Raw genomic sequence first — 25298 nt, 5'->3', positions numbered from 1 at the left:
GCAGGTGGGTCCTCAAGTGGCCTTTCTCAAAGGTAGTGAGTTGATTTTACCTAATAAAAATATGTGCCTTATTCATATTATTAGTAGTGCCCAACAAGTCATTAGAAAAGCGCTGCTGATGCTAATACACCACAGATGCAATTTAACAGTCCATAAAACCACAGAGATGAAGTGTCCTACAGAATTCATTCCTAAACGAAAATCCCAGGAAACTTTTTTGATTGATCCAATTTTCCTGCCACTTCCTATATACCATCTGACACTGCAAAATCATTGGGGTGGCTGTTCTGGAAATTAAGAAGAAATTGATATTTCTAGTAAGCCTGGTAAGTGTGGAATGATATAACAGTTGAGTTCTGCCTCGTGAAAGGAGTAGAATGAACTCCTAAAAAACTGCTCATATTGCTTGTGTATATGATTCGTAGCCTAACAGTTCATTAACAAAGCAGAGCTTCCAGACATTCTTCCTATGGGTAAGATAGTCTGTTACTGTCCTATGTACCTGCTTTTTAATTAGATTTTGGAATGGAATTGCAGCTCCTTCCCACAAATTCCAGTGGGAAGCAAAATCTAAACTAATCTGTGATCCCAAAAATGTTTGCTTCTCCAGATGCAGTTTCTGAACTAAATTACAAATACTGTAGAAACAGAAGAATGGAGAAATAAGGGGACATAACCACAGAACTGGATGTGATTAATCAGTGTTGTAAGAGTTCAGTTCTGTCTTGAAAATGGAGGAAAAAGAGGTCTTACAGAAAAAGAACATATTGCCTATTTGATTAATTCTTAGACTAACAGTATTAACAAGGCACCATTTCCAGCCATCGTCCTACATGCAAGATCACCCATTAGTTTTTCAGGTACCTGTTTTTTATGTAGATTGTGTTTTGGAATTACAGATCTGTAAGTCCTTTTACTCCCAAGATTCGCTGCATGGCAAGATGGTACATTTGTAATGAGACATTTTTACCAAGTGCATTTGCTAAGGGCAGGAGGTGACACGGTGCATGGCCAAATTCTTACACAGTGCTCCCAAGACAGTATTGGTAAATTCGGCTTTAGAGACCCTGCTTCCCAGAAATGAGAGATCTAATCATAAGCCTATCTTTCTTGCAACTAATCTTTCAATAGCATTAAATTGACATGCAAGTAAAGAGGAATGCTAGGAAACTATTTTAGAGCTATAGTTTATGCTAATATAATTTAAAGAACATTTGAAAATATGGAATACAAAGGTCTCCATCCACTATTACTGATGATAAGATACTGAATGACTTTTGCATGTGATGTAAGAAGTGTAAGTGCACAGTAGATGAAACATGTGCAGGAAGCACATTTGGAGTTCTTTTAAGGAAAAAAAAATTGTTCCTATGGGAAATTATGTTTGCCTGTGGAGCTGCTTAATACCATGCCACAGCACTTCAGAACACAGCGTTCATTCTCAAGCTGAAACAAAGTGTTTTGGTGATCATCCTTTAGGATCATCAAAGCCATTTACCATGCTTTGCAGAATGTCAACCTACAGCGAAAATTAGAAATCACTACCTGGATTTCCAAAGCATCACAGCCCCACATGTTGTCCAAAATCAGAGCAGTTCATTATGGATCTTGCTCATGTATTAATTGCTCATCTGGTCACAAGCATGTTTTACTATTTCATTGTAGGAATTATTGCTGATCACTTGAATTTAATGCACTGATATCAGTGGCATTGCTCCAGGATTAGGTTAGTACAATGTGTATTTCAAAATGCCATAAAGTAACTGCTAAGGATCCCATCCATCTCCATATTAGTGCTGTGTTGGTATCCTTATTTGTATTCCTTAAACAGATACATTTAATAACTGGATGCTGGACCCTGGTTTAGGACTTGAGGGAGGAAGAAGAATTGAATTTTACCAAGCAAAGGTTTATAATGAGTAATTATTTGAAATTAAATTTCAAAATGTAACATTTATTTAACCCTCACTGATAACTTCAAAAGCAGAAGCATCTGGCAAGCCAGATGCTCAAATAAATAAATTAACAATCAAACTTAACTCATCCTTCTATTAAAAGACTAAGTGCTAATATTACTGCCTAGATATTAGAGATTGTCGAGCTACTTGTATTCCCATTGGAAACAGAGTGACAGAGGAGAGCTACGTCACATCAACATCACATGGACACTTGAGCAGTGCACAGGCAGGGCACAGGAAAGCAGCTTGAATTTGGCTGGAGATGAGCTGCTGCTGCTGTCACAGCTTTCAGGGGACGATGCAATTATTGCATAAAGCCAGTGCTCCGCTATGATTTCTATTCAACAACTTAAACCAAAAGGACCATTCAGCTAAGACATTCCTCATAAACACAAATTGAGCCTACAGCAGGCTCCTACTTTCTCCTCTCTGCGCTGTAGCGGGACCTGCGGGATGTTTCCCTGGATGCAGTTGCAGCACAAGGGGAAGCTGTTCTGGTGTTTTGGCTTTTCAGTGAAGCACCACAAAGGAACTTTCTAAAATACTACATTGCTGGAAAATTCTCCAGAGACTAAGGTTTTTCTTTAAATTTAGATATAAAATAAAGCCCTGCGTACACAGGCAAGGAAACTCATGCTCTCTTGTTAATAGCGCAAAAGTCCACTGTGGCACACGTTGCAGACCAGACAATGCCTGCTGAGCCAAAAGCAGGTTTGAGTTACACTTGTCTGCCTTTGCTTGGGGTGTGGAAGGAGGGATTCTAGAATGATTTTTCTTATTTATGATTTTATTTTGTTTTAAGGTATTTCTCTCGCTTTCTTTTTTTTACCTTAATCTATGTAGCCTGACAGCCTCACACCACGTACAATTATGTTTTGCAGCATATGGGATTACAGGATCCACAGGGAATGCTGCAGCAGTGCCAGGATCCACAAGAAAAACATTAATCACCACAGACTGACTTGGTTAGGAGCACCTTGTGGAAAATAAGAAGCCATTAATGAGATCTACAACTGCCTACCAAACTTGGATACCAACTCTCTTTGCAAACGGCAGGGAATTGAGCATCCCAACCTCAGAGACAAATTTTGCCAGTCCCAACCCATACCTTCCATGTTATAAGCGCATCAGCCTGCTCAATACCATATGTTACCATGAATTGGTCATTGTTCTATTTTAGTGTGATCTAATTTTCGTAAGCTAGCATGCACTTTCATGAGCACGGGGACTGCCGAATCCTTGGTAGTGGTTTGCACAATGATTCTCTAATGTCTAATAACAAATTTGCCTCATCTGCAGCTCTCATATGCTCTGGAGATATCCTCTCTACCTCCAGTCCCTAAGAAGGGGTGAGTTCAGACCACCTTTCCCTCTCTGTGGACGTTTAACTATGTCTCTTTCCTTGACACAGCTGTCTAGTCTCGTTAAACTTGCGGGAATTTAATACATTTCAGAATCTTCTCTGACAGATTTGGTTTAAACAGTGACTGACAGACAGCATAGTTGCGTAAGCTTTTAGTCATTTAGAGACAAGGCTAAAAATACATTCTTGAAAACACACCTTCAGTCCTACCCAAGCTGTGCACTGGGGAATCCAGACTTTGGAGCAGCATCCACAACACCTCTGTGCATCAGATGAGGATAAGGACCAGGCAGCCGAGGCTGAGCCAACTCCACTTCTGTGTCTCCAATTATTTGCTCCTTATTGGCACACACTAAAGGTCTTGTCCATTCTCCACGGGAGTTTAGAAAAGCTTTCCATTAACATTAAGGTACCTTTGACAATACTTCCATTACAAAACAGACTGCAAAGCACAGCAGTCATTTTCCTGCTTCTAACGACAGCCATGAAGAGGGTAGCATAAGACGCTTCCAAATTATAGTAATTTCTAAGAGTGAAAAGGATGTAGCACTTACTGAAGTTACTGATGAGGAACACAAGCACCCATGCTGGAATGAGACAAAACCTGGTTTACAGTCTCTGCAAAAGCCGTAGGAAAGAGATTATTGAAAATAAAAGTTAGGATTGGCTGAACTGCTGCGTATGCTGCTGATGGCTGCTGACAGCTTCAGGAGGGAACTGCACGCAGCCGGTGCCAGCTCCGCTGCCAGCACACCGCTCTCACAAAAGGCCTCTGTTTGCTAATTTTGGCTCTTCTGAATTACTGCTCACATTAGTGCAAACCTGCCTTCTCCACAGAAGTCTCCAGGTCGCTGCTGCCTGGACATCTCGGAGTCCTGCGGAGCTACAAACCTTAAAGAGCCCTCGAGGAGCATGCAACAGCTTTAAATCAGCACTAGCATGGAAAAGGCCAGAGAGGGCAGCAGGGCTAAGCATGTTGCAGAGACTCTCAGACTGCTTGTCAGAGAGCCACTGAGAAAGAGGATGGAGAAATTGATGCTCTGCATAAAACTTATAGCAGGCTGTGGTGCCCACCACCTCAGCAGCAAACGGGTGTAGGATATATCCTAGTTTACAAGTTTCTGCCTTTTCTCCATCATCTCAGCTCCTTCTTCCAGGCAGCAAATGCTGGTAGAATCAACTTGCAAAAGCCATTTCACAAGGAGGAACAATGCTGATCTAATCCCCAGATCAAGGGCTTGGATGGAGCTCAAAAACCAGAGTGCAGCAGTGCAGCTCTACATGAGACAGCTCAGGGGATGGGATCAGGCCCCAGACCCCGCCGGTGCCACAACAATCACTCGGTCACGGTGGCTCCTGCATCCTAGCAGTGGTGGTATGCATGGTGAGGGGCTTTGCTTTGCTTTTGCTCCAGAGCTGGAGAAATTCAAGCAGAATCCTTCTCAGCCCAAATTCCCTGTTGGAAATGCAGTCAGACACTACCCACAACATCATTAACAGAAAGACAGTGACATGGGGAGCAGCTGCACAGAGCAGGCATCCATCCTGTGTGGGAAAGCCAGAGATCAGCAGCCCCCAGCCCGCGCTGGGGAGCTGAGCAGCACCTGAGGCTCCCCCAAGACAGCTGGGGTTTTCTCAGTGCCTTGGCAAAGCACAGGCCCCTCTGCCATCAGCCCTTCAGGACACCTTGAGGAGGCTCAGCTGATGCAGCTGCATGGGGTCACTATCCTTACAAGAGGTTGTGGTTTCCAGGTCAGCTCCCCTTGGCCATGCCTTTGGTGGGAAGCACTGCCACAGTCATCTCTACCTCTGCTCAGAGGCTGTGCCAGTGGGTTTTAGAAGCCAGGTGCAGGGATGCTGTGGAGCTACAGCTTGACAGCAGCAGCCTGTTGGCTATTTTTTGTGCAGTAGACCTGGGAAGATGGAGGCTGTGGAGAAGGACTCTGCTTGCTGCCATCCTTCTGGCTGCTCTGAACGTGCAACCCAAATGCACTGCCTGTGGCGAGGAGAAACAGCCTGTAGCTGGGAGGGTAGGGCTGGAGCAAAAAAGGCCAAACCAGTAAAACCAAAACACCTTGGACCTGAACTGGGTAGAGACACTTGCTTCACTGCCTGGGAAGAGCACAGTGTAAAACAGGAACCTTTTATTTCATTAGATTTGTGCCCCTGTTGAGCCCTATCTGCTGACTCTGCTGAAGAAGGCATGACTGAGCTCTCACTGGGCTGGAAAAGCAGCACGGTGCTGGGAAAAGGAATATCTCTTCCAGAGCTGTGCATTTTCTTTGTACATTAAATTTGGCCTCTAGGGCTACCTTTGCAATCCCAAATCTTCAAATTAGTAACCTGCTGGAGAATCTTTATGTTGGAGACGACAGAAGACCCAGAAAGAACTCAATATGACTTAGAAATCTCAGCATGAGTCTGCATGGTTGGCAGTAAGAGAAAGCTGGATGCCCTCCCCTGCCCTGTAAAAAAGAAAAACAGCCTTGGAAATAATTCAGACACAATGAATGAGGGATTCCTTCATATTAACTGTTTTCAGTTGCAGATTTATAGTCTAAAATTAAGCAGATGTTGAGTGTTGAACAGAATGCTTAAAAACACAATGGCAAGTTGAAATCCTAGTTTGTTTGCATGTGGCAATCAGTAATTTCCATTATTTATTACAATTAATATATAATAAAATGGAGCAAGCTACTACTTAAGAACATAGAAATATTGAATAAGTTAGTGTGAAAAAACAGTAACAGATTTTCAGGTCTTCCAAAATGGTGCAAATCCATTTGGATGCAAGATAGACAACTTACAAAAGGAATTGCAAAGTATTTTCTATGTCCTTTAAGGAATTTATTTCAAATAAGGAATTCAGTCATGAAAAAACATCAACCATTATTTTATTTATTTATATGAGTCCCTGAACTTATGTTCTGAAACAAGATGATAATCAAATCTCCATAAGTTTGTCTCAATATTAACATTATGTTACTCTCACTTGCCTCTGTTTCACAATAAGAAGATGAGAGATACTTCTGTAGAGCAAAGAGAAGATATTGGTGATCACTGGTAGAAGTGATACGTGGAGCCCAGCTTACCCTGCCTTTTATCAGTCTTCAGAAGAAAAAGGCTACATGAGCTGTGCAATTCACACTACATTAACTACAAAGCTCTGTATCGTGCTATTTGTGCTGTTCATCACAAAACCAGCCTGAAAACACTTGCACGGTTACCCAGCTGTAAGGCAGAGCAGGGCTCAGCAACAAACCTAGCTGGGACCAGTCTGGGAGTGCTCCCAGCTCCCACAGAGGGCAGAGGAACAGAGGACACTTGCTTTAGGTCCAGAGTTGTGCAGGATCCATCCTTACACTATCTAGGAAAGAAGCAACAGGCAATGAAAGCAGGAAGTCATTTGGAAACTGATAGGGAAAGCCCACATTTACTTTAAGTTTGCACTAATTAAAAAAAAATAAATCTATGGATTACAAGTAAACAAACATGGGAGATGAAAATCCTGCATCTATTTTAAAAACAAAACAAAAAACCCCAAAGCATACCAAACCAAACCAACAAACAAGCCCACAGATTTATACAAAACAGTGTCATGAGAGCTGAAGAGGCTGCTGTTTTCATCCCTCTGCTGCAAGACAGGAGCACAAATACAGATATTGTCATTCCTGAGACACCTTCTAACAGGGTCTCCAAGATGGAGATGCTACAGAAACTTGCTTCAGTTTTTCAATCTGTGATTTTAGTCCGTTTCTTTTTGTCCCATTTGCCATGTACACTGACACCAAACTGTTTCCTTTAGTTCAGTCTTGCATACTGGATTGTAATGACATAACTTTTACTTTCCCTCTGTTTAGCCTAAGCATGTCTAACATCTTCAGTCTTTTCTCACAACTCTTGCTCCCCAGGCCCTGATGGCTCTTGTTGCTCCCTCTGCACTTGTAGGAAGTCCATATTTTCTTCTGGGAAACAGGTGAGCTCACCGGGCTTGCAGCAGAATTTTGACATCAGTTATAGCCACTGTCCACCTATCCAGTAATAAGATGTCTCAACAGGTCATTACGGCAGCTGGAAGGAAATTAGAGATCCTCTTTCGAAGAGCTGATCTCCAACAAGAGGTGAACATGTCACTTGGTCCTGAGGTGGTTGGTAAGGGGGCACAGGAAGCAAAAGAGAGTGATGTGATCAGGAGCCTTTTAACAGGGCAGGGTGAGACCACCAACTATTTCCACAGAAGTCCCCCAGTCTCTAACAGATGGTGGTGATAACATCACGCACCAATACCGTCTACAGTGGAGGCTGGATTTGAACTGGCTATTGAGTGGCAAAAGGCTCTTAAATTCACTAGCATTTATGTCAGCTATATACACCTAATGAGCTTCTTTCTCCAATGTACACATACAGTATCTTTTTGTAATTAAATTATGTCTGAAGAAAACACTAACCCTCCATTAGCCTCATTAGCTTCACTTCATTTTTTACTGTGGTATTTTGATACAAGTGTATGGTGTAATAATTATCTTATAGACGGCACCAGATATTTAGTTACTAAAATTAGTATGAAGTCCCTGGTGTTATTTTTAAAATATATGGTTATTTTTGTAGATCTACAATAGCCTCCAGAAAAAAATGATTGTCAAAAGCTTCTTTTGTGCTAGGATCATGTACTAGAAAGTAGAGCTCTAGGGTTTAATTCCTATCAATCAACAAAATGAGTTTCACACTACTCCCAGCCTGAGGAGCTAATATACACAGTACCACAGGTCATCACAGAAGAGCTTAAGAGAAATACAAGAGTGGATGAGCATTGCTCCATTTTGCCATCCTCTGTATTGTTCTTTTGATTTTATAAAGCCCAGATCACGGAGCTAATTATTAGAGGCACTTAAGTTGTTTTACAGATCCTAGCACCTTTCATTGAACCTGGGCAGCTTTGAGGAGCTGTTCAAACACACAGGGTTGTCCCTTGGAAATGTTTTGCTGCTGGTTTTGAGCCCTGGATGTCCCCCAGAACAGGGAAATATTTGAGCAGGTTTTTAAACAGAGGACAAATAAAAAGTAGATGTCTTTAAAAATACAGGCCTCTGAGGCATCTCGGGTTTCCCCCTCTGCAGCAAGCACAGAAGACTGCTTATCTTGGCTTCAGAACAGATTGATGTGCTCAGCCAGAAGATTCACTATAGCTGACAGAGAACATTTCCCTCATCGTATTGCTTCACCATGCGAGGAGATAACTCAGGCTAATAATATTCTGTCTACTTTTTATCCTCCTATGGCCTACGCATAACTTAATTCTTAATTCCAAAGGGCTCGCAGAGGAGATTGGCCTGGTGCTGGTTTCATTTACACACACATAAATCAAAACTCAGTCTAGTGGAATAGATGGCACTGCACTGGTGTTAAATAATAACATCCTCAGTGAGGCCAGAAAATTTCCCCTCAGCTCCCCTGCTCATAAACACCATGTTATCCAAGATTCAGTCACGCCCTCCAAATTTCTAAGCATCACATCCCATTTAAATTTGCATGTAAATAGGAGCTATCCTGATTCACAAGAAATACAGCTTTGCCTATCCAGAAAGCATTACTGCAAATGTAGAACAAGCAGAAAATGGCAGAAAATGGCAGAGTGGTAGAAACCTGCCATCCGTGGCAATTATCTTTACTTCTAATGAAAAGCATCTTCGTTTCTTAGTAACTAATTATAGTGGAACTATTTGGAGAATAAGGACCTCGTGATATGCCTGAAAAGACCAGTGTACAGCACCAAACCAGTACCACATTTGCCCACAGTGTCAGTACCCAGACTGTAGGCTTTTGTATCTTCCAGGATCCCTCAGTTACCCCAGGTACTATGGACTGCAAGGTCCATTTGGGATATGAACAAATCCTGTTCCTAGATCTGAAGACTTATCCCCTAGCAGTAATCCTCGGCCGTGCAGGAAACCCCACTGACAGCAGGCACCTGCCTGACTGGGACTCCCAGCTGCATGAAAGCCCTCACTATTCTGCTCTAACTCAAACACACATTGCTGCTTTCAGAAAACCCACATTATTATTCTGGTTTTTGAAGAAGGAATTGCAGAAAGCTGAATCAGAAACTTTGAAAACTGCTGGCAAGACCCTGGTTTCACTTACCCTCATCTATCATCATATTTCATCACCAACCTCATACCTGCTCAAAGCTCCCAGCAATGCACCACCTCTGCCCCCTCCATTAAGATATAAAACAAGGGTTAAGTGACAGATAGTATCAATGTGGATAGCAATCTGTCTCACTCAGAAACCATTGCACTGGGAATAAAGAAAGAATTACTATGCTGGTGTCAATATGATAAATTACAGCCTCCTTTTTCCCTGAAGAGGATTTTCTAGTTTTTCAGCTAGCACAGAAAACTCTCTCCCTTTCAGCACTCTGAACATCAGAGCAGTTTCTCCCGACATTCTGTTCAGAGTCTCTGCTGATGAAACTGCTTATTTTGGTGGACGGCTGATGCAGTCATTCATTACAGCACTCATCTTGGAATAGATATGAACTGGGAGCCAGCGATAGGAATTCAAACTGTTCCTTCCATGTATTTGTTTCCAAAAAGCAAATAAGTTTGAAAGCTCTGCTGGTTGCCCTTGTTAAAGTGAACACAATGTCTAGGGAAAATGAGTTTTCAGTGTTTTCTCATACCGCACAAGTTACACAATGCCGTGTGCCAAACCCACAAAGTTTGTGGTTTCCCTCCTACAGCAGTGATTTCACATCTGTAGCCCCAGACAAAACGGGACTAGGAGGAACCTAAAGAAGTCACCTCCTGATTCACCATCCTTTCTCCCTAACGTTTCTACATGTGCCAGAGGCTTGCCTACAGAGTTATGGAGGAATTTAAGATTAAATTAGATAACTTATTCCAGTGCTAATGGAATCTTAGCTTGAAATCTTTTCCTAATGTCCAGCCTAAGCTTCCCTTGCTTTGGTGTAACACTTGTTTCCTGTCTTAGCCCTATGAACCCTTGCCTTTTGCAGCATCACAACATGTTTTCAAAGACCCTTCTCACTCTCCTCTAGGCTGAGCAACCTCTTCCCTTTTAATCCTTCCTTGACAGACCACTTTTTCTAGACAGCTGATCTCTCTTGCTGCTTCTGCTCCACACTTTTCAATGTGTAATATCCCAAACAGGAAGCAGTACTCTGGTCAATGTCTCTACAGAACCAATCTGCAAGGATCCTTCGGAAACTGGTGAAAGTGCTTCATAAGTAGCCAGTCACTCACTGCTGGACACATTTTCATGATGGGAGGTTGTACCACAGAGGAAGGAATGTTCTTACTAGAGAGATGTCCTTCAAAAGCTTCAAACAGCAGGGCAGAACAAGGCTTTGTGGTGGAGACCAGGAAGGGGAATGCTTTTTTAGTGTTTCTGAGCAGCTGGGTTTTGTATTACCTCCTTCAGCACACACCTCTGTTCCCCAGCTTCTGCACCATCAGAGAGAAATCATTGCTGGACTGATTAAGAGTGAGGCAACAAAAAGAAGCATCAAAGATTGAGCTAATCGATTTAGTTCTGTGAGAGTGGGGAACAGAAGGGATGGATCTTCCTATTACTGCCACCTCCATGAGGGAAGAGCAACTATTAGAAAACCTTGACCTGTTAGAAGGTCATTTTTGCTGTGCAATTGCTTTCAATTCCAAGCAATGTCGTATCTTCATACTCATGATCATGCAAAAAATGTTAAGATATAAGGCAGCAGTTTCATTACTGCAGCAGCTGGAGGGGGATTGCCAAGCCCTAGGACACACATTCCCACAGAGTCACCTACTGCTTTCCCATACCCTGAGCATGTTTGTAATCTCTCCCACAATATGGTTGAAAATAGAGCTGGCTAGAGGAAAAAAAGGGGAAGGGGTGGGGAAAAGGCAAACCAATTCAGCTTATTAGTAAAACTTTGATGAGGAAAAGTCCAAAGCAACAAAAAATGCATCACCAGAGGATCCGTGAAGCCCAGGAAATGAGCACTGACAGATCTGGCACAGGCAGCTGCATTTGCCCCACACACTCTACATGTGATGAGTCCCCAAACAGCCCTCAACTCTCTTCCATGCCAAATGCGGGACTTTTATTCTCTGCACATCTCATGTTTGCATTTCAGAGACCCTTGCCTTCTGACTTCCAGATACAGCCAGCCCCTCTGCCCTTCAGGTGTTAACTTCATACTCTTTGCAAAAATATGAGCACTGTTTAACAGGTCATACACTGGGTTTAAAAAAGAAGCTCCTGGGTAGCACAGGGTGTGCTACTGCAAATCTGAACATCCCTTTTCAGCCTCTCACTTGCCCTAGAATAACCTTCACCTCAATAACCGGTGCAGTGGTTATTGGGTAAGGATATTTGGCAAGCTTGAAAATAGGGAAAGGAAGCTGGACGAGGGCGTACTAAGCCTCATACTCTCAGAGGCATTAAACACTGGCTCAGAAACACCTACCTGGGCACTGAGCCCTATAAACTGTCTCCCAAAGCTTGTAAAGATAAATATGCACTGGCAACAGACCTTTCCTCCAGCATCCCTAGGAAAGGGATGGGGACCTGCATGTTGGACATGGGGACTAATGCAGGGAAAGGTGCTGGTTTACATGCAGAACCATTTTAAATGCCTTTCTTTGACAGCCTTCCCCTTAGTCCACCCACGTGCCTTCCTGAGCCTGGAGAAAACTCTGGGAAGTGCTGGAAAGGGAAGATCTGCCTCCTCCCAGGTGGCAGGCTCTCCTCCCCAGCAACTACGGTTCCCTACCCCAGCTCTCCTGAACCTCCCACAAGGTATTAAAAAGCACCCGCAGACAGCAGGCTCTCTCCAGCTTGCTATATTTAACTGCAGGCTTCCAAGCACTCTCCTCCCTTTCCACTCCCCTAGAAGAGCTGTGCAGAAACACAGGGAACAAGAGCTGCTTCTTGCTGTGAGCCTGAAGCCTGGGTTTGCTGGCACTGCCTCAGCTCTGGGTCTCCTGCGTTGCTGCACGCGCAATAGAAACCATCAGGGCATGCACAGGAGGAGGAAGGGAACACTTTTGTTCCTCCATCCCAAGTACTGAAGGTACTAAATGTTAATACTTGGAAATCAGCAACTGCCAAGAACAAGCTCCCCACCCACCCATCCACCCTAAGCTTTGAAGTGTTTTCTTTCTAGCTTTACCTTGGCACGCTGGCCAAATAAGTCACAAGTTTCCGCAGGTCTTCCTGCCTTATTCTGTCGTGATTGCTGCGGGCTGGGAAGGTCAAGACAGGACCACCTCGTTTATCACGGCCACCTGCGGAAAATAAAGGATTGTTAGAAAATCAGGCAGGAAGCACACGTCAAAAACACTATGTGCACTGAATTGATAAACATAAATTATGGCACATTCAAGAGCCTGTGCACTCGTCGTAGCTTCCAGGCTTGCCTAATTGAGGAAGACATGCTTGCATTTACTGGAGCTCCAAAGGGGGGAAATAAGAAAAAAAAAATTAATTAGAAAAAACCCACAACACAAAAGGAAAATTGCTACTAGCATTTCTTCTGACTTTCACGTAATCCCATCAAATCGAATATAACTGCCAGTCCAAGCAGGCAATGCTAATGAAATCCTACTGTGGGAATAAACTGGTCAACACCAAGAAAGTGAAAGTATTTTTCACTTTTAGTCTATGTGTTGTATCGTTCATTGCCAGACACTTTACAACATCCCACCAGTTAGAAACTATGTATCCCTGTATACAGTAATGTGTATGCTGTAAGATTTTCTAATCTATCTGGCAATTCATCAGAAATTGAAATTTTGATTATTTCTATTTAAAGAGTTTTGGTGGCAACTGGAGTGAGTTTTGGTTTGGTGGGATTTTTTGTTGTTTGTTTGTTTGGTTTGGGTTTTTTTCCCTGCAGCTTTCCTGTCTCAAAATCCACTCCAGTGTCTGGCACTTCATCTTTTACAGCAATTGTTAAAAGGCTTAGCCATAAAGGAATGACTTTACCCTGAATTATACAATCATAAATATAGGGGTAAATATACACTATCTGTTCTACAGCACCTTATTTTATAAGCTGTGAATAAAGCTTAATAAGCTTGAAACTGAAATCTAGTGCCTTGCTCAATGTTTACTTCTTTCTTCACACATTATCACAGATTTTTTCAGGAACTGTGTGTTGTTAGATACGTGTTTGTATTGTTATCTAGGAAAAAAGTCATAGGAAAGCTACAGTACAAAAAGCTAACGCAAAACTGCAAAGACCTTGCAAATAAGCTGTAAAAATGCATATGAATTTGTGTTTTTCAGGGGAAAGTACAATCCCTTTAACAGAAATATCACTTCTGAGAAAGGAACATCACATGCTTCTCTGAACTAATTTACCTGGCCGACAAGAAGAAAAAGCTACACAAGGACATGCACATCTCCAGCACTGATCCATGCTGTGGTCTCCTGTGCAGAACACGGGATGTCCGTGCTCTGTGACTTTTGTAGGGGTCCTAAAAACCCTAATTCAGTAGGAAGAGACCTAAGAGGCTCTGCTGTAAGAGTAGGATCGGCATGAGAGCACATGTGCTTGGAAAACCAGCATCCTGGATCGCCACAGGACAAAGAGTTGCTCTGGGCAGAATTTAGGAGATCTAGGCAGAATCAAGGAGATGCCTTATATGGCAGGAATAGCAGCTAAAAATAGCAATACTGTTACTATAAATACTTTTTTTAAAAAGTGAAGGTGAGGAAGGTCCATGGGAATTCAGTGGCCTGAATTCTATGGCTCTGCCACATAGCATTAGAATGAGGGTGTAATCACAGAATCACACAGAATATTAGGAGTTGGAAGGGACCTCGAAAGATCATCCAGTCCAACCGCCCTGCCAGAGCAGGAACACCCAGACCAGGTCATACAGGAAGATGTCCAGGCGGGTTTTGAATGTCTCCAGAGAAGGAGACTCCACAACCTCTCTGGGCAGCCTGGTCCAGTGCTTTGTAATGCAACAGGCATTCAATTTAAAAGGAAATAAGCTCACTTTTACTTTTCAGACCTATATACATATATATGTATTAAAAAAATGTCCTCATTTTAAGCACATTCTGCCTTTGTTGACAATATTTCACACACAGTAACAATGCCAAAACCATTCTATCATGCATGATCTATCCAACAGAAAAGCAAGCCAGACTATAGAATCGCAAATCAACGTAGTAACTTAAGCTGGAGGAAATATTTTTTCAACACAGGAAGCTTTTCAAGGTTTTGAAAAAATTCCCATCATATCAAGATGTAACCAAGGCTTTCAAAAGCTTCCAGATACTGACTGAAGCAGAGATCTGAACTTGAACTGCAACCCAGAAGAACATGCTACCCACTACTCAGTCAAGCTCCTTCTCCTCCCTCATTCCCAATTATTTAACTAAGTCTACAAAGTGGATAAGCACTGAGATGAGATATGAGGTAGGAGATATCCAAGACCGCAGTTATAATCCTCTCCCAGGATATGAAACACCCATAAAGGGCCATGAGCTTCTCACAGCCCAGCACCCCTGATTTCTCCAGTGCTGCCCATTCGCCTCAGCTTGGTAATGATCACAAACTGTGTCTGAGGCCAGGGACCTCTTTCCCACCTACAGCTCTACCAAAGCAAGTTCTGAAGACAGAAAAAAAAAGATAAATCTGGTAACTCAAAAAAGGTTGAATCAGAAAATTCTTGACCCTTTTACTAACAGTAACACGAGGATTTTGGCTACAGAAAAGGAAACAGGGTTCAGAACATTCCTGTCCTGTCTTTGCTTCAGGATGAAAACTATCCCTCAAGAGTTCATCTAAATGGTCCTCAGGGGAGCAGGATAAATAAGGCTCTAGGGCAGAGTCAGAAGTTACCAGGACAGACCGGAGAAAATGGGTTAATTCTCTTTGGAGGAGGACGGTTACATGATGACCCAGTTGGAGCTTTCTGGATGATGGAAGGATAACTAAGTGCTGTACCTTCCAGTCAAATGGCATAGAAGACATGGGGCAAATCTCAAGAAATCTGAGCTTTAGAAACAGATGTTTCTCATTCCTGATAAAAGTATTGCTCTGCATTTTGAGCAATAGGGTGAAATTATTATTACAAGTGCATCGTACATATTAAAATCCTTCACTTGATTCCAAATTACTCAAGAGCAATCCCTAATTATTATGAATGCCTACATTATTTACAACTTTATGAAGAGCCAGAACAAACCATGGTATGTTTAATTCACCACAGGCCTTGCAGAGTTCAGTAACTGCAGTTTACTCTCTTAAATACTAATAATATGTAGCTTTCCTATTGTGCTTTATAACTGCAAATCTCAGCTTTTCTAGGCAAACAAAATGGGATATTATCACCACCTAACTTTAGACACCTAACATGCCTATACTTGGGACCTTCATCTCCTTTAACAGAGCCTCCAGACAGGTAGTAATACCCACTAAAAGAGAATAAATTTTTTTAGCATTGGCTCTACAGGGAGTCTATATCTTTCCTCTTCTGTATTATTATCTCATTTTTTTATTGATGGGAATAGTGAGGTGCAGAAAGGGGAAGCAATTCAGCCCAGATGCCATAGCAAGTCCCTTGAAGAACTAGCAGTGGAAATGAGGTTTTTCTGACTCTTAGTCCACTGTGTTAGAGCTTCCCAGAGCTTAGGCTAAAAGTCAGTAACTAAAAACATTAAAGAAACTCTGTCTCTGCTTATAAGTAACCCAACCAAGGAGGCAAATCTCACCCCAAGTCGGCCATGATCTGAACACTGATTTTATAGACACAGTCTCTTCCGAGATCTACCCAGCATATTGTTTTAAAAGAAAATAAAAAATGGAAGACAGTAAAGGCAATTCCTCTAATCAATATGTCCCATCTCCTGCCTCCCACTGGGCTCACAGACATGGGACGCAATAATCAAACATGTCATTACATTTGCTAATTACAGTTATTAAATGCTAAAACAAACAGCTGATAATTTCTAATTGTTTTTCAAGGTGGGTTTTTATGGGCTTTGCTTTGATTTAGAGAGGCAAACAGATGGTCTAGCTATTAGTGCTCTGGAAAACGGACTCAGAAAAACACACGTTCTTCAGGGCACAAAGTACACTGAGTATAAATATTTAGGCATATATGTCTTGCATTCCTCCTACAATATTCTTTGTTGATGACCTTGCCTGTCAGTGGCTCTCTTGCTGGTTCTTCCCATCTCCCTTTCTTCTAACCTATACAGAAACCATTGCTAAATTCAGCATTTGTTCCCAGAAGCAGAATTACATCATTTTTCCTCCACAAACCATACAGAGGATATTGCAGTGATGGCACAAGGCACTGTGATGCATACCACATTAAAATAAAACTTAAAAAAACCCTCACAAAACCTTAATGGAACCTGCAACCAAGAGCAAAGGGACTCCAGCCACAATATCTGTGTCCTGGCAGCTGCCTGAACTGACATCTTAATCTTCTCAGTGATAGGCCCAAGTGTTTCTGCTTATGGTGACTCCAACTGCCCACAGGTAAGTCAGGATGTTGGCCAACCCAAAGTGTTATTAATGTGAAATGTTGGTATAACAGGCCTTCCTAATTTCGGTTCCTGAGGCACATTCATCCCTGATAATACATAAAAAGCTGAAATTTTAGCTGTATGTAATCCTGTTTAGGAGAGGAAATTATCAGTTTCCTTTAATGCAGACTTCTTGTGTACAGCAGATAATGATTTTATCAAGCTCTGTTTTCAAGCTGCATCTCTCCAGTTCTATGAGCCATCCTACCATGATACTTACCTACTTGCATTTATCTCTATTCGAGAGATTCAAGTCCTCTGCTTCTTTTCGCACTCTCTGTATAAAAATTAACTCACATGGATTAACCATAGACACAGACAAATGCACACACACATAAAGGCTCCCAAGTACTTTGTCTGCGGTCCTGCAACACATCAGCAATGGAGACAGTAGTACACAGTGTCTCTGGCCTCCGTTCAGATGTCTACTGCAGTTCAAATGAATGTGCTGCTTCATCTGAACCCAGCAGATCATAAGCTGGACAATCTTCATGTTGCAGACTCTGGTGAGACCGTAAGTGAGTTTCCAGAGGAGCTGAAATACTCCTCAAAAGGTATTTCAGTCCAAAATGTGGTGAAAAAACGAATGATAATGAAGAGAACTAGGAGACAGAACAAGCTCAGCTGAGGTCAGGCGCCTTGAAAAAATGATAAACAATATGCTCTGGATTTCTAAATCTAATTGACAGACTTCCTTGGAAAGCAAAGAATCAAGGAATTGGTATCCAGAGTCATACAATAATAATATTTCTTTCCCTTCCATAGCCGAGCTCTGTAAGAGTCTGCTTGCTACCAGACCTCCTGTGAACAGACCTCTATACTAAAACTCCAGCTTCAAGAGGGACTAACTTGTTGTAAGGGTCATATATAGGGTTATTTATACGACCCTCCTCAAATTTAGTTGGTTCCAAACCAAGTGATTCAAGTGCAACAGTGATGGAAATTTAAGCTCCCACAACAAGCCCACCTGCAAACTACCACAGCTGCAATGCAGACACCGGGGCCTGAAACTCCAGCGTGTTGCTCTTTGCAGCATCCCATATCCCAGAGTAAATTGCGTGAATCCAATCCTAAAGGCCAACATCACATTTAGGGTTTATGACTCCAAAAACAAGGCTGTTAATTCCCAGCAGAAGATCCCTTGGCAGAGCAGACCAGAGGCTGTAGGCAGGATGCTCAGCACAGCCGCTCGAGGATCCCCCTTCCCACCAGGTAGATTTGCTCCACAGTCACCCAGAGCTACTGTATGGATTTGAGGAGACTATCTGTTCTGGACTGTAATCACCTTCACTGATTTATGCAAGTATTTTGGGGTACTTCTTTGATTTTTAATGTTTACTTGCCAACAGGCCACTGGGAAAATTGCCTCATTTCCCACTGAGTAAGTTATTGCTCCAGCAAAGCAAAACTAAGGACAAGTGGGACTCATTAAAACAAAGGAAGAGCTTCTTTGTGTGGAAAGCAAAACTTCCTTGGAGAGCTGAGACAAGCCCATTCCTTCCACTGGAACAAGCTGGTTTGCTATGAAGTATCAAGGGAACACCAGAGCCATCATCTTCAATGCTGCCCCTGACACTTAAGCACACCTCGCTCCCTTTTGCTCTAGCTGCAAAGTATTTTTTTTCATTTCACCTTCTCTATCACAGGTGTATGGGAATAGCTGTATATATTTAAAAAACAACAGAGAAAGTGAAAAAAAATTCTCAAAAATTCTAAATACCCCACTGCACACCCTCATGCCCCTGGAGAATGGAAGGGAACAAAACAGCACGCGGTGATCTCAGTCACGCTGCTGCTGGTGGTACCCACAGGCGCGCCAGACTCACACCACAGGGAATAACGTTAGAAGCTGTGCAGAATAAGAAGAAACAAAGAGAGGTCATATTTACCCTGATCACACACTGTTTGTTTTCCTGATTTGAGATAAGCACAGAGAAACAGCCACAGCCAAATTTCTAATGTTTATCGGCAAAGTGAAATATTTGATAAACTGGTTTAATATAACTGGTTGCTCAGGTTTGTCACAGACCCAGCAGGTAAGTCCTAGGCAGCTACAGCCAAGCAGAGGATCCTGCAAATTAATGAAAGTTCAGGGGAGAGTTCAAGCTATTGGACTTGCATAATTGCTATTAGTAAATCTTTTTTCTCTCTGGTTTTAAGAAATTCAGCCTAGAGCTGGGAAATACTTTTGAATGAAAATGCTTCTGAAATTTCACATTCCAGCAAAGAATTTCCATTTCAAATAGCCCGTATTTTACCACAAAAAAACACAAATAATTAAAAAGCCCAAGCATTGCTAATACAGAGAGGATATCCGGTTGTGAATTTCAGTGCTTCTTGTCAGTTAAAGTTGATCCCTTAGGAAAAAACTTAAGCCTATGAATCAAAGTTTTTCACAAGAACTAAAGAAGTTTTCAGAGGTAACAAGTCCCATTAGTGTGACAGAAGAACACACCTTACAGCAAAATTACCACAGTGGCTGGTTTTTATCGCATTAATTATCTGAGGTGCTACAGTCCCCTCTCTGGGTCCTAATATTGATTTATAACCTCCCAGCCTTGCTTTCCATATGTATATATGGAGCTCACTGTGTCTTTAAGGACTACAAAACCCTGTGAGCTGGAGCAGGATGGGATGTACACAGACCTTCTTGCTTTGCAGGCTCAGCTCCTTCCTTTTATTGTTAATTTGAGAGTCCCTACATTAATTGAAAAGCTAAACCTATGTGACAGGATGCAGGACCCATCAACCACAAGGTGGTCAGAGTCCAGCACCTTTGGATGACACCCATACATGTTATTTACATCCCACAAGTTCTTGTGAGTCTTTCTGGATAGAAATTTTGATTGGGTTGATTTTTTGCCCAGATTTGTAAGGCACTCAAAGCTTTCTGCCTCTCCACAAGGCAGGACAGGTTGCAACACTGCTCTTATCACTTCCTAATTAAGGAAGTCCATAAAGGAGAAATCTCCCTGCTCGAAGGAGATATTGGTGGATCTTGGCAAGCTGCTGGTGTCCGAGCGCCAGGACAGTAAGTGCTGGCAGTGACAACACATTCTCCACAGAAATGGTTTAATTTAGTCCATGGCTACGGTTAAAACGTATGGAAAGAAATACGGCAACTGATTCTGCATGCTACATTGACAACATGTAAATGTAATCAGAAATTCTAGGAAAGACTTTGATTTCTGCTTTAACCTTAGAGTCTCACTGAAGGTGAAGGCTCTTCTCTGTTCTCAAAAACGACCTAACGCTCTTGAAAAACAAAAGGAAAGAAAAACAAACAACAACAACAACAACAAAACCCCAGAAGGCTCAGACTTCATTAAAAGACCTGGAAACTTCACAGTCTAAACTTCCTTATTTTCTTCTTCAAAGAAAAATAAGCATCAATGTAGCAGCAAAATCTAGATGAAAGCATAATGGCTCAAAACCACTAGGAAAATTCTACAGCCCAGCAATGTTGTGTTTTTCTAATAATGTATTTCCTCTTTCTGGGATTTCTGTTGATTTCAAACTACATTGGGGAATGGTTTAAAGAGGAAGACATTTTTCTGTAACAAAATATTGAAGAATTGTTGATGTTTCACTTGAAATTTCCATTCCAGAGGAACAAGAGAATGGAAACTTTTTATTAAAATAAAAACTTTCTGTGCAAATACAAAATGTTTACATCATTCAAAAATTAAATATTTTGGTTAGTTCTATTCCCAACCCAATACAAATTCCAGTGTCTACAAATCAGCATTTGAGACCCCCTGAAAATTTGAGACCCCCTCTGAAATGCCCAGAGGGCCCTGGGGTCTCATTCCAACCCTTTCTCTGAAGACTGAAGTGCATCCATCACAGGAAAAGAAAAACATGCCCTTCCACATGTGGTCCCATGTACTTCTGGCACTAAGTGACCTGTGATGTCCTCAGACAATTTTTTGGGAAGGTCAGTGTCTTCCCCTCTGAGCCTTCCTCTTTGATTCATCCTGCTGGCCTAAAATCAGTGAAACCTAACTGCAAAGCTCTGTCCTTTCATCTGATCTGTTTACACTGAACTTCTTCATCTGAAAGACTTTTCAGGAAATCTCTTTTCCCTTCAGGTTCTCAGTCAGGCTCAGACATCGCTGTGACCCAGCTCATGAGGCTGCTCCCGAGACACATGGGGTTGAGGATGCGGGGCTACTGAAGGATGGAGATGACTGAGCTGTTACTGCACCCACTTCTCACTGCCCTGTGCCTTTCATTGCCCAAAGTCCATGGAAAAACCTCCTGCTTTGCTGAACAAGCTCTGCCTGTCACAGCTGCAGTAACTCACTGACTTATTCCACCCTTCTGTCTGTTGCTGTTCACTGCTCTGTGCTCAACCACCCTCTCAGGAACCAGGCCAGCCTCCTTCTTTGTGCTCCTGTCTCGGCAGATGAGCAGATGGTACCTTGGTGACAGGCAGGAGTTCACACACTGCTGCTCTTCTGAGCCCTCTGGAAATGGGAAGTGCTGGGAAGGATCCTGAGGAACTCCTCTGGGTGGGACATGGGGAAAGTGCAAACGCTTTCAGCAAGACTGACGGCATTAGTCAACTAACAAGCTTTTCATAGTCTAAATGTATGAAAAGCTCCATGCGCAGGAAGGGAACATGGTAACACGCTCCCCTCCCTCTCCTGCAAGCCTCATATGCTTCCTCCTATATTTCACTGATCAATAGAAAATTTCCTATAAATACAATCAAGCAGCTGAACCACTCTTCTAAAACAGCATCTGTGTTTCCCAAGAAAGACTATAAGCCCAGCTTCCACAATATTTCACCACCTCTCACCAAAAAAAACCCCACCAAAAATAATCTACAACCTGTTTTATTTCCTTTCCTCTGTGCTCATCTCCTCCTCAGAATACAAAAATCATTCTCTGGCCTGTAGCTTGCTCCCTAATGGTTCCCAAAACCATTAGGAAGCAACACAGTGAACAACTCAGGCAAAGCCAAGATTTTACTAGGGTTTAAGCAACAAGAAGGCGGCCAAAGACTCCCCCCACCAACCCTTTCCTTCATCTGCTTCCATGAGCTCAGTGATGGAAGCAATCAGACAGTGACGGCCAGGACGCACTGTGCTCCAGGCTGCTCAGGCCATTTCTCTGCTTCTCAGTGCTGGAATGGGATTTTCAGGTGCTGTTTAGACACACACACAAGTGAACTTTGCACGGGTTCAGCCTAGCTCATGAGATCACTGGAAGAAATCAAGAACCAGTTCCAGGAAACAAATCCCAACATTATCCATCCCTCCACCCTCCCGCAGTGCAGGGATGCGGATGCAGAGCCCTGCGCCTGCTGCTCGCTGCCGGCTGAGCCAGCCAAGGGGAAGCGCCAGGCACAGAACCCCAGACGGCATTTAGGCTGGATGAATCCATGCCCAGCTCGTTAGAGCTATATTTCAACTCGCAAATTAAGTGCACTTCCGAAAGCTCGAGTGCTCCTCTGAGAGTCCACAGCTGTGCAGGCAGGTCCTGTTGCGCCTGGTGGGGAGCAGGCAGCACCCAGGGTCACTCCCCTGCCTGTTCTGCCCTGCTGCTCTGCGTGGTCCAGGTGTGGAGCATCCACAGCACTGAAACATATAGTACAGTACAGGCCCTGCCTGAAGGAGCTTGCTTGTTCTCTGCAGCTTTCCTGTCGAAACATGGACTCAAAGACAAACTGGTGAGCCACAGCAGATGAGAAAAGAAATAAACTATGTAATTGAGACGCTCAGCTGAGATTTTTTTGTGTGTACGCTGATAAATTCTGCTGATGTAAGGAGGACCCCCTTGACAACTTCACTGTAGTGTTACCATTAAAATTAACTGTAGTATAAAACTCTGAAGAAGACTCAATAAAACTCTCCTTTTCCTCGAGGAAGCCTGATTACATACACAATGTGCTTCCAGAGTCTGTGTTAGCTACAAAACAATTTTTGTTTTAATCTTGCAAAATCCAGCTATTTGATTTTTCTACTTGGGCAAACACTTTCTCTTCTGTGCTGAAAGCATACTTTAGGAAGCTATTCCATATTAATTAAAAATAACCTAGCCATCAGTTGAAGTGCTCAAAGCCTTTCTATTACAACCACCCAGGGGAAAACTGGGCTGTATTTAAACTCTGGGCTAGAGGGTGATGCTGGGGTTGTTGCATTAAGACACCAGCAGATCAGAGCATCCTGTCTGCAAGGGCCTCTGACAATTTTTGCCCATAGTCCCTGCATTTGGAGACCATGGAGAGGAGGTGTAAATCCTAAGGCTGCTATCCAGCTAGCTGTGTCAGGAATAGGCACATTTTGAGCAGATACAAGTCTGGAGACTGGTGAGTCTACAAGAACAGAGCTGTCCCTTGCCTGGAACCGATCACAGTGTGAAAGCTTATTGGCACTGCTTGTTTAACACCCCCCACACGCACACAAGGCAAGCTTGGCCCAGGACAGCATCTAATGAGCTGATGATTTGGTGTGAGACCTCTGGCTCAGAGCTGAATGCAGGCACTGTCAGTGGAAGGGGCTCTATAAACGATCCAGAGGGGTTGTTATTATTAAATATTACATGAATTACCAAATGATTCTGCAGTCATTTCCATGCGAAGAAACAGAAGGAGCCAAGAACTAAATTCCAGTACGGTCCCTGCATAAATCCCTCCCTTTCATTCTCCCAGAGCATCTGGTTTAGCCTTGTGTTGCAAACAAGTCTGCAGGTACACTGTGTTTTCATGACTATGTTTCCCTCTTTGGAGCAATGAAAGACAACAATCACGTAAAACATTTCAGGACATTCAGACTGAGTAACCAGTGCGAGGCAAAGCAGTCTTGCATGCAAGTACTGTTGGGATAGTCTTGGGTTTTCACATGAGGCTTTTGGTGCCTCAGAAACTTCCCTCAAAGTCCTGGATCTTCATGTTGCTGGTCAGAAAGTTTAGGATTTATAGAGCCACAGATCACTTGCCCAAGTCACTGCTGGATTCGTGATCCCTGGACCATTTAACTATTGCTACACGGGAAGACATCTCTTGCCAACCATTAGTGAAGGGAAAAGCTTTTCTTGTCTGGCCAGGCACCTCCAGGGCTCAGCAGGGTGATGAGCCTCATCCTCACATGCCCCACTCTAGCAGCCAAGGAAGAAGAGCCTGGGCACATTAATGGCCTCGATGCTGCAGCTTTACTGCAGAGATGAAGGAAACAAAAAGCAAAGACTGGAAACAAGGGTGCTGGTTGCTATTGATGCAGGTTTTCTCATTGCACCAGGGAAGATCATCAACAGCAGCTTGAACAGTTTACAATCATCAGAAGCTCTGGCACTGGAAATATCCCTTTTTTATGCTGCCAATTTGAGTGACTTCATCCAAGATTATGATCACTTCAGACTTTCTCTTCCCCCTCTTCCTGACATGTTGTAATTCACCCCAGAAACAATATCATTCAAGCCATTCTCAAAGCCTTTTCCATATTGTTTAGTCCTCATCCACCCCCACGTCCTCAAGATTTGTCTCCTCAATGAAGGCTGTAAATCTTTGTGCAGGATGGCAGGAGATCTTTCAACATCTGTGTTATTATGTAAATGCAGCATCAATGGTACTTTTAACTGCTAGTTGGTTGGGACTGCAAATGGAACACCAGTGATTTACAGGTCTGAGTGCTTCCTACAAACAGGAATTAATGCTACTCACTGACCTTGAACCCTAAGCAGGATCAGTGAGCCATTCTGAATGCTGAGACAGCACAGGTCCAGTTTGGAGCTGAGAAGCTGCATTTCATCCCCCCCTGTGCTCCTCATTTGCCTGTTTCTCAGAATATGAAGAAAATAACTACGGGCGAGTTTCCAACACTCTGAGTATTACTGGATGGACCCATTTCACATACAGGCCTTCTCTTAGCAGAAGGGCTAATTTAAGAAATACCAAGTCCAAACACAAAAGTGGTCCCTCATCACTCTGCTGTGCCGTAAGGGCCAGTATGTATCAGGTACTGCTTGTGCTGGGCTGGAGTGAAACAGAAAAGATGTACTCACCTGACACAAAGGCCACTTTCTCCTTTAGTATAGGAAGGACATCAGCAGCTTTTAAACCATCATTTCGAAAAGAACCTGCAAAACAGAGGAAAACAGGAAAGCCACATTAAATGAGAGCAAATCCTTCCTCCCAGCATCAGAGACACTGCATGTTTCTCAAAATCAGACTGGAGAAAGTCTACAAATTACATAAAAGCACCAAGAGACAGACCTTAATGGCTGATACACAAACAGCATTATTATCTGTAGAGATATGTTTGTAAAAACAAAATACAGAGAACCAACTCATCACCTTATCCTTCAGAAGTTCTGAAAGGTTAACAGATTTCCCACCACAGAACCAGATTTATCCTCACTGCCTTTTTCACAGATCATACTACTGAGCCCGGGAGATGCCCAGCTTGCACACC

At 42.8% G+C, this 25298-nt stretch overlaps 1 protein-coding gene across 1 annotated transcript in view; it reads right to left on the bottom strand.

Moving 5' to 3' along the window:
- LOC104544362 (kalirin-like) overlaps positions 1 to 24963 on the bottom strand; it is a gene marked incomplete at both ends in the record, with an annotated part of 87599 nt that extends 62636 nt beyond the window's left edge. Inside the window, 2 exon segments of the mRNA XM_010189221.1 lie at positions 12500 to 12614; positions 24889 to 24963. Of these exon segments, the coding sequence (XP_010187523.1) occupies positions 12500 to 12614; positions 24889 to 24963 (190 nt within the window).
- Positions 24964 to 25298: the final 335 nt, after the last annotated feature.

Source organism: Mesitornis unicolor, unplaced genomic scaffold, assembly GCF_000695765.1.
Source record: "Mesitornis unicolor isolate BGI_N332 unplaced genomic scaffold, ASM69576v1 scaffold1890, whole genome shotgun sequence".
NCBI classification, from domain to species: domain Eukaryota; kingdom Metazoa; phylum Chordata; class Aves; order Mesitornithiformes; family Mesitornithidae; genus Mesitornis; species Mesitornis unicolor.
This window is presented reverse-complemented; position numbering and strand designations above follow the sequence as displayed.